Genomic DNA, 10,347 nt, shown 5'->3' with positions numbered 1-10,347 from the left:
GCACAAAAGCGAAGATAACAAAGCGTGTAAAAAGCGAGCTATGATAAATTGCGATAGTCGATCCGTTTTCGTTTGTGCTAATCTTTTTATTTACTCGCCTTTGTGCCAAGTAGTGGTAGTAAACATTGTCGAAACCACTGTTTTGGATCGCTTGCTCCCTTGGACAATGGATTCTTGTCGCTCCCAAGAGCGGCTCGGGCGGACCTAACCTAGCGCCGCCACCAGGTTCCCTTCCCGCCCATCCTCCCCTCGCTGCCACTAGAGGACGCTGGCGGAGGGGGGGGGGAGAGAGACTTTCCACCTTCTTGGCGGTTTGAGCGTTGGCTTCCATCGGGCGCGTCTATGGCTGTTGCCGGAGCGGCTGTTTTGGGGTGTGCCGACGGGTCTGTGGGGCCCCTCGCGCCGGATCCGTGGAGCCAGTTAGTGAGGCCGGCGACGCGTCTGAGGCGGCTGCCGGAGGGGCGTCTCCGGGGCTGGGCGGCGAGGATTCTTTGTGCGGGATCCGTGGAGGCGGCCTGTGTGGCCGGCGTGGGCTGACAAGATGACCGGTACGGGGGCCAAGGAGTCGACAGCGCCAGATCTGTGTGGTGCCGCCGGATCTATGTCAGGCCCTGTGTCGTGGAAGGAGGCGTCGGCTTTGGAGCGTGTGGTGGTTGCGGCGTTTTGGCCAGTGGGTGTCGGGCTCCATGGCGTGCGGCGGCCTTGTCGGCGCCAGGAGCGATGGTGGAGGGGGCCTCTGGTCAAGCTTTCTTTGCCCTTTGGCTCACGGCGAAGCTCTATCCACGGTGGTTGTTGGTGGGTTGCGGGCGAAAACCCTGCATCGACTTCGTCGGTGTCAGCGACGACAGCGTCCTTGGACGTCGTTTTCCTTCTTGAAGGCGTCGTCGTGCATCCCCATTACATCCCCCCCCCCTTGTGATTGAGGTGCCTCCGAGCGAAAGCTTAGATCCGATTTATCTGGATCGGGCAACGACGGCGTCTTCAGATGTCGTACCCTCCTTGAAGGCGTTGCCTCTGGATCCCGGCCTTGACCGGCGACGGAGGGTGTTTGTTGCGTTGAGTTTGGCATGCGCTTGGTCATGGATGGCGGCTTCAAGTTGCGTGGGCTCGCCGATGCACGGGTTGTGCCTGTCGGGGTGAGCTCTTCTTTGTTTCGGTCGGAAATAAAGACCAATTCTGCCTACCTTCTTATAGCGTTAGGAACTGTTCTTTGTTTGGCGTCGTTGGAGCGAGCGGCGGTTCGCCTTTGCGGTTGCGACTTGTTTGTCGGTTTTGTTTCGTGATGCTCGTTGTCAGGGTTTTTATGCGGCTTTCCTTGATTAAGCGTGATTTGTACGGTTTTTGGCTCGGTTTTTGGCTTTCCTTGTAGAAGTAGGCTCACTCACCCACACCGAAGACAACATGCTTTGTATGAGACATAATTTTACAGGGTCTTTTTTCCATTCTCAGGGCCTTTTTGATTAATAGGACTTCAAAAACATAAAAATAGGTAAAACTTAGGAATATCATATAATGTTGAATCCTACGGAAATTCAAAACAAAAAAATGTATAATATAAGTTGTTTGATTGCACCACAGAAAAAATATGAATTTTCTTGAAAAATTATGTGCTACTCATAGTTGCCATAGAGACCAAAAAACCTTTGGAATTGCATGCAATCTAGCCCATACGAAAAATTGCAATGGTTTCAAATCTTGCAAATCAAACAACGATACAAAAGGAACATTTTTGTAGGGATTAATAAAATCCTACAAATTCCTTATAAAATTCCTCAAAGGGCCCTCACTTTGATAGTACTCTTTGGTGGCATCAGCTTTTAGGTTTTTATTTTATTTTTTGAGAATCGGCTTTTAGAAAGAAAAAAAATATAGACCAAGTGAGTGGTTATGTCTCAGTCGCCTGATTTTTAATCAAAAGACTTAAATCTCAGTTGACGTATCATAACCGTTGGATTACTATATCTGGACGTCATTCTACTCTTTTCTTTCCATCGTTTTGTCTGAATCTTAAATCACATACCATATCCAATGGGTGGGTCGACTTATTTTTAACTAAAAATCGCATGAGTTAGATATATCAAAACCGGTAGACTAAACGTAGCACTAAATTAAAAATCAAACAATTGCAAAAAAAAAATCAAACGGTTGCAACGAAAAAAAATCAAAAGCATCAATAGAGATCGAAGAACAAGAAGAATAAACTGATCTCAAATCGATTAGAATTCAGGATTCCGTTCTGAACATCGACGATGTTAACAAGAGCAATTACCAAATTTAATTCAGTCATCAGCTAACGGGGATCATCACGCATGACACACAGACACACACACACACCCTCTCTCTCTCTCTCTCTTTCCTTTTCTTTCTTTTTCTTCTTCTTTTCTTTTGAGCAGCAACGAGCAATTAATGGAAGAAATGCAACAAGATACAACTACGCAGAAGCCAGCCAAGTATCAGTGGCCGAGGATGTTCATATGGGTGTCGAAGGAGGGCAGCTCGTCGTCCTCGTCGGTGTCGCCGTCGCCGTCGCGGTCGATCTTGGGCCCGAGGCCCGGCACGACCGGCAGGCCCGGGAACCTGGCCCCGAACCCGCCTTCCTCCTCCTGGTTCTCCGGCGCCTTGGGGTCCCCCGGCTTGCACGTCTTGTCCTTGAGCGGGTTGCACCCGTATCCTCCCGGCGCCGGCGCCGGCGCTTCGTCGTCGGAGTCGGCATCGGCGTTTGCCGGCACGGCGAGCAGGAAGCACGCGAGCGCCGCGGCGGCGAGCACCAGCCACACGCGCGCTGACGGCGCCGCCATGACTCGCGCTGCGTGGGGACTAATCCTTTGTGTTCACGCGGAGGTGAAGCAGAGTATGTGTAATGGCGCGAACTGCGTGGGGTTTTCCCGCGTTGGTTTCTTCTTCTTCTCTGTGGTGTGGCGAGCGGGGCAACGGCAGAGGGCCGGGTTTAAAAGGCGGCGAGGGGGTGCCGGATTTAGCTAGGCAGGGGAGGCCGGTTGCTTCTTCAATCCATGTGTGTGGCTGAGCTCCGTCTTCACGGTTACGCTACGCTGGGGACTGCCGGGTGTTCAGGAGCTGATCTGAAGATCAGTGTGCATGCACGCATACAAGACAGAGCATGTCTGCATGTAACTGTGTCTTATGATGAGTTTTTAGCATTCATTCTTGAGCTTTTTAACAATCTAATGATGAGATTTTTAACGAACACATCATGTGTTTTCAATTCTCAAAAATCCTCGAGACATGCTTTACAATATTTTTTCAAAGCTCACGATGAGCTTTTAACGATGTCATCATGAGCTTTCAATTTTTCCAAAAACCATTGAACTTTTTAACATTATAATTATGAGATTTTAGCATTCTAATGATGAGCATTTAAAGAACGCATCATGTGTTTTTAATTTTTTCCAAAAATCCTTGAGACGTGCTTTCAATTATTTTTCTAAGTTCATTTTTTCTTTTCCATTCTACATGAGCTTTTAATGATATCATCATGAGATTTTAACAATCCCATCATGTACTTTGCGATTTTCAAACATCATTGACATGTGCTTTCATTTTTTTTTTCTAAGGCCATTTTTCCTTGTGTATTCTACATGAGCTTTTAACGATCTTTCTGATGAGCTTCCTAACGTCTAACGATGATATTCTTAATGATCCCATGATGAGATTTTTAGTGATCCCATCATCTACTATGATTTCTTCAAAAATCCTGGAGCTTTTAGCGATGTTAACTATGCACTTTTAGCATCCAAACAATCATATTTTAAGGACCCCATGTGAGATTTTTAATGACGCATCATGTCTTTTTTAATTTTCAAAAATCCGCGAGACGTGCTTTCAATTATTTTTCTAAGTTCATCATGAGCTTTTAACGATCACATCATGAGCTCTCGACAATCGCATCATCGGCTTTTAACGATCTCATTATGACCTTGAGCTTTTTAACGACCGCATCATGAGATTTTAACGATCGCATCATAGCTTTTAACGGTTTCATCATGAGCTTTTAACGATCTCAACATGAGCTTTAAAGGTTCTCATCATGCACATTTAATTTTTCCAAAAGTCATTGAGCCTTTTAACTTCCTAATGATGAGCGTTTTAAAGACCGCGTGAAGAGCTTTTAATATTCTAATGATGAGCTTTTTTGATAATCCCATGATGAGTTTTTTAACGAACAAGTCTTGTACATTTCCTTTTTTTTCGAAAACCCTTGAGCTTTTGAAGATCTTATTATGAGCGTTTTAGCATTCTAACGATGAGCTTTAAGGATCCCATGCCATGATGAGATTTTTAATGAAAGCATCATGCGTTTTTAATTTTTAAAAATACTTGAGACATGTTTTCAATTTTTTTTCTAAGTTCACGATGAGCTTTTAACGGTCTCATCCTGAGCTTTAGATGGTCACGTCATGAAGTTTTGACGATCTCATCATGACCTTTTTAACGATACCATCATAACTTTAACAACTCTACATGAGCTTTTAACAATCACGCCATGAACTTTCAAGGTTCTCATCATGAGCATTTTATTTTTCCAAAATCCATTGGGCCTTTTAACTTTATAATGATGAGCTTTTTAAAGATCGCGTGATGAGATTTTAATATTCTGATAAAAAAAATTAGGATCCCATTATTAGTTTTTTAACGAATAAGTCTTGTACATTTCATTTTTTTTTCAAAACACCTAGATCTTTTAACCATCTTATAATGAGCTTTTTAGCATTCTAATGACGAGCTTTTAACGAACGCATCATGTGCTTTTAATTTTTGAATATCCTTGAGACATGCTTTCAATTATTTTTCTAAGTTCATGCTGAACTTGAAACGATCTCATCATGAGCTTTTAACGATTGCATCACGAGCTTTTAACGATTGCACTTTTCTGTAGCCTAGCGTGGGCCGCCGCCAAAAGAGGAACTGAGGAACGAGCCCGAGACAGAAGAGGCTACTCGAGGGACGACGAGCGCCAGTACGGACAACTACACTTTGTCAGAATCGTCCGCCAAAAACTAGGCTGAGCTCCGCCAATTAGCTCCACCCGATTGAAAGTGTCTAGCAAATGTGATTGAAAGTGCTATTCCCCACCCAATTTACTCCCTAAAAACCACTCTCCCAAAAAGGGAAAAATGAAAGTCCAACGGACAAGTTTTTTCCGCACGTAGAAGACGGAAAATGGGGAGAGAGGAAAGGAACCCACCAGGCAACATTTTCACGTACATATTGTAGGTTTAGAAAAGGGAAAGGGCAAAAAGCCAAGGACGGGTAGGCTCTCAGGTTGACTCTGCACCGTCCAAAATACAGAAAAAAGGGAAAAGAGAAAAAGCCTGAAGATGGCTTGTAGTCGTTGGGCTTTGGATTGAGGCCCGGCACGAGGATAAAACGAAGCGCGAGCACGGAGACCAGGCGTAGCGCTGGACGGAAACGAAAAACGGGAACTGAGGAAACGACGCGGGACGAGTGTGGGAACTGCCTGATCGGGACGAGCGGGAACGAGTGCGTGGACCACCCGGATCCTGGTCGGAAATGGTCTGCCGAAATTGGATTTGGCGGAGCTCCGCCAATTAGTTTAGCCCGAATGCTCCTACTTGTCTTTGGGCTCCTCCTCCCCGTCTAAGAGCAAGAATTATAAGGGATGCACGCAGGATATAAGGATTTAAATATGTTATTTTTGCTTAGTTGGAGGGAAGAGAATAGGAGAGAGAAAAGAAGTGGGCTATTAGCTAATAGGCAGCTGCATCGCGTGCTTCTAAGAACCATGTGACAATGCAGTGTGGGCCATATGTTAATAAAGTAGCACAACCTTATAGCTAACTATTATACATGATAACTATTGCACAAACTATTGATGACATGGCAGCAGTTTCAGCTGCCGCTAACCTATTAATCTTGCTCTGACGGCCCAACCCAACCCAGATCCCGAACGCCTCCAACGGCTACCGTTGCGCTACTCCCGACGCACCGCGCCGCCCGCAGACGCAGTCACTCCGCAACCGCCTCGCTAGGGCTCCCTCGACGCTCCGCAATGACGGCGGCCACCATGGGATCGGCGACCCCCGGCCGCGGCGACATTGCGTTCGGCGCTCTCGACCTCGAGGACATCGCCCGCGCGGCCGACGCGGACTGCATCGGCGCGCTCGCCTGCGGCCCCGCCAGCTTCTCCTACCACCGCCTCCCCGAGCCGCGCCTCCGCCTCACCATCCGCAAGCTAGACGATTCCTACTTCGGTACCAAATCTCGTCCCCTCTTCCGTTTCCCCTGAATTTGTTTGGGTGGTTTGGTTCTGCCCTAGAGGAAATTCCCGAAGCGACCTGGAGGATTTCGAGTATGTGACATTGTGCGCTTTGCTCCTGGCTGCTTGTGTAGATGTGCAGATCGCGAGATCGGCCGCGGTGTGGGAGCTCAAGGCGGCCATCGAAGCCGTGTTCATCGCTCTCTTTTATGACATGGACAATGCTATCACTTGGTAAGGTGCACACTCAGCTGAGATATTCTAGACTAGTATGCGATTATATGATTTGTAATTTATCAATTCGGTTGCTTTTTTTAATCGTACTGTGCAGTCTGTGCTGCTGTGTGGAGAATTTAAATGATTGGATGAAGTTAATCCTCTATATATAATGAAGGAATGGGCAATTTAGAATGAAATGTCATTTTCGATTTACAAATTAGGGAGATTTAGTTCCATGGAGCCATGCCTCCACCATCCTCTAGTAACTTTAGACGCAGATTGCTCCAGATAGAGATGCAAGTATTTATTATTATTTTTGTTGTATAATCATGTTTTCAATAGTGTTTTACCTAGATTCTTGTGTGCATGTGCAAAATAATTAGTAAACTAGCTATATAAACTTCTTCCCTACAATATTTTAGTGTACTATCATTGCAATGATTAGTAACCTCTGTCTCCCTATAATTTTTTTATGTGTATAGTGACACAAATCCCATTATCCCGATGAAGCATCTGAAGCTGATATGTGCTGGAACTATCTCTCTATGAAGCTGAGAAACATTTATAGGGTTTAAATTCAACTTTTATAGTGGGAACTTAACATTTAAGGTTTTGGCTTTGCTTGATGTAGGCAGCACGTGTGGAGTCATTTCTGCTTATGCTTCAAGGACGAGAAACTAACGGATGACAGGGCAACATTGCGTGCATTTGGTATCAAAGATGGTGATGAGGTCTGTGCACTTTCCTACTCTGTGGTTGCTTCCTGGATGTGCATTTTAGTGCAGATTAATTCTGCTCTGTTTCATGAGATCAGCAGGGATGGTTGTCAGTTGATATCCTATTTATGCAGTTGTGGCATCATAATGTGCAGTTTATTGTTCCATTTACTCATTCATGCACAAGATATGCCCCTAATGTTAGTCAATTTACAGGATAAATTTATTGCATTTTTTGATAAGCACTTTTGCCAACCACACAGTACTATTCTCTGGCTGAGCAGAACAATAACTCAATACCAGTTCCTTATTTGGTCTGTTTCTGATCCTCTCGTGTCAAATGTTGTTATAGGTTTTATTATCTAGTGGTGTTAGAGCTAATATTTTTGCACAACCTTGTACTACTCTTAGTCTCTTCTGTTTGAATGGACTGGGAACTGGTGAATTAGATTGTCACCATAATCTTCAATGTGCCTGTTTGCAATATTTAAAATGCCTGAATAAATAAAGACTGTCCATTCTTACAAGTCTGTCTGATAAAATGCGTGCATTTCTTGGACCGTTCGTTTTTTATGTTTAAGGCCATTTGTCAATTGAGTTACTTCTTTTATGCCATTGCTAAGTAATCGAATCTGGTTTAATACATCACATTGTAACGCACTTTCATTGACATGCCTTCTCTTGTATTATCTCCTGCCATGCAGCTTCATTTCTCGCAGCATCTATCTGTGGACTACAGCCCATGCAAGAGATCCAAAAGCCAAAGGTCAGCATCTCACAGAAGGTATGTGAGATCCTAGTGTTTATATAGGGTCCTTAGTCTACTTGATGTGCATCTTCCTAGAACTCTTTTGGATTTTGTATGTGCTCACAACTGATAACAGCACAAATAATTCATCTGTTAGGTCAAGGACTTCAGTGGACGATTTCGGTGTCAGATCAAGGACTTTGTTGGACGATCTCATCGAAGAAGACGAGGCTGAGAAACTTACTACTACTAGGCATTCTACGAGTGCTCTAGAAGAAGGTTTTGGTGTTTATCAGCAATATGAGTACATGGAGGAAGGCGGCAAGAAAGGAAGTTTCTTTAGCAATTGGTTCTCCTACTCTAGGTTGAGGGGTAACAGGAGGACACACTCAGAGGATGCCGCCCAATCCTCTTGCGAAAAGAAAGCCAATCGGCCAAAACTGGGGAAATGGCTGTCTTCCAAAAAATCGAAGGCCCAGAGGAAATGATGCCCAAAATGCTGCCTATCTGGCATTTGCTAATTTATTTTCTGAAATGGGGTTCTGAAAAGCATCAGATGACAGATGACTACGTGCACACGACTTAGAATAGGCCATTAGCTAGGTGACCTTAAATTTCAATGTATATATGTGTTTTTCACACATTTAACCTCTGGAACTATGTTTTGCATAAAAGACAATAACTGATGCTTGACAAAAGAAGTTTGGAAACACTTTCGTGGTCTTCCGAGTAACATGCAACGAGCAGGCATCCAAGGCCAGACAATCATGATCATTAAAACCAGTAAAATAAAGCTGCAAATATGGTCAAAACCATCATGCTTACAATCTTGGCTAAATCTCTTGTACAGTATATTATTGCCGGGGGGAAAAGAACCCAAGAAACCGAGGGAAAAGGAGGCTAGGTTGCTAGCCACCAAGGAAGAATATTAACAGTACTTTGTCACAACATCATGAGCTATATACATCGCCTATACAACAAAAAAAAATTACACCTACCAGAAAGAACAAATGAAACAGCCGGAGAACAAGAAGAAACAAAGAGCAAAAAGACTGAAAAAAGAAGAAAAATTGACATGATGATACGTTCCATGGAGTACTCCATGGCTTGAGATTCTACACAACCACTAGTGACCCGCGCCTCGTCGGCTCGGCCCAGCCCTCGCCACGACGAACAATTCCGCCGTCGGTAGCCCCCCGCCGCCGCCGCCATGGCCGCGCAAAGGCCTGGAGCACTCCGCCGCCAGAGCAAACGCGCACAGGAGCAAGATCACCACTGTAACCACCGTGCGGAACGCCGCCATCGATCCTAAATTAGCCATGGCGCCTTTGTGTGTGACCGTCGGCAGAGAAGAAGAATGTCTGGGTTTCAGAAGCAGGAGGAGATCAGGAGATGATGCGCATGCACGGACGTAAGGTGTTTGGTGGGAGTGGTCGTAATATGGCCGACCTGGAGGAGGAATTGGAGGTGCTTAAATGGAGAGACGTAGCATGCTGGGGGGGGGATAGATGATGAGACGAGGCGTGCGCGGCAAGGACTTTGAATCAGCTGGGGAGTTGACAAATAACGGAGGCCGGTGCCAGGTGAGGAGGTAGGTTTGATCTCGTTAGGCTGCAACCACCACTAAATCCTGAACCAAATCTTTGCCTTTTCCGTGTTGCATTTACACGTTAAGTTTGACCACTGTGTGTGTCTTTGCTTGGGGAGAGGGTTGTTTAAGGTTGAACCTGAGCTAGCATACTAAATTGGTATGTGTAGTGTATTTGTTTAAGGAAGGATGGTCAGGTGCGTGATCGACAGTTTTAAAATATGACAGTTGAGTAGTTGACGCTGCAAAGCGCAATGCTAGTTTGGTCCAATGTACTATCAGGAGTATCTCTTTCTATCTGAAACACGGGTTCTCTGTCATGACTCATAAGTGATGTCCCACAGGAGTGAACCATTGGTGTGTGTATATGTGCAATTTCGAGAAGAAATTGGTTAATGCTAGGATAAATACACGTACGGTGAAATGAACGCATGAGTGCTTGCTTTGCTCCAAAATTGCGAAGTCAGTTTGGAGTACCACCTACTCAAAGTAAATCCGGCCGGAAGTGCGTTTCCTTCGCCGTGTAGCAAAGCATGCACCGGTAATTCCGATTATTAGCATGCACAAGTATGTAGAGCACGCTTTAATTTCGAACACTTTGTATGATCTGAAATTCAGCCCGTTCATACCGTTGAATGCCCAATCTTTTACCCAAAGCGTCCGTCGTGGCTAGCTCGCTTTTTCTAATGCTTTGCTCCAAACGGCACGGTGGTCGGTGGAGTACGTACTTGATCACGTAGTCATTCTCCACTACATATTTCAGTCATGGCAAACCTTTTAGAATCCGAGACTGACCCCTTGTTCTTGTTATATTCCTTTCTTGAGATAAAAAAAGAAGTGC

The 10,347-nt window shown here is 45.0% G+C and overlaps 1 protein-coding gene across 1 annotated transcript; it reads left to right on the top strand.

Annotated features, from left to right (window-relative positions):
- The first annotated feature begins 5,938 nt into the window (after positions 1 to 5,938).
- On the top strand, positions 5,939 to 8,630 carry LOC100841643. The gene is made up of 5 exons (XM_010235642.3): positions 5,939 to 6,230; positions 6,370 to 6,469; positions 7,086 to 7,185; positions 7,875 to 7,954; positions 8,076 to 8,630. The coding sequence occupies exons 1-5, from the start codon at positions 6,029 to 6,031 to the stop codon at positions 8,404 to 8,406; spliced, it is 813 nt and encodes a 270-aa protein (XP_010233944.1). The 5' UTR covers positions 5,939 to 6,028; the 3' UTR covers positions 8,407 to 8,630.
- The last annotated feature ends 1,717 nt before the right edge of the window (positions 8,631 to 10,347 follow it).

Source organism: Brachypodium distachyon, chromosome 3 (assembly GCF_000005505.3).
Source record: "Brachypodium distachyon strain Bd21 chromosome 3, Brachypodium_distachyon_v3.0, whole genome shotgun sequence".
Taxonomy (NCBI): Eukaryota; Viridiplantae; Streptophyta; class Magnoliopsida; order Poales; family Poaceae; genus Brachypodium; species Brachypodium distachyon.
The sequence above is the reverse complement of the archived record's forward strand: the minus strand, read 5'-3'. Positions and strand labels throughout refer to the sequence as shown.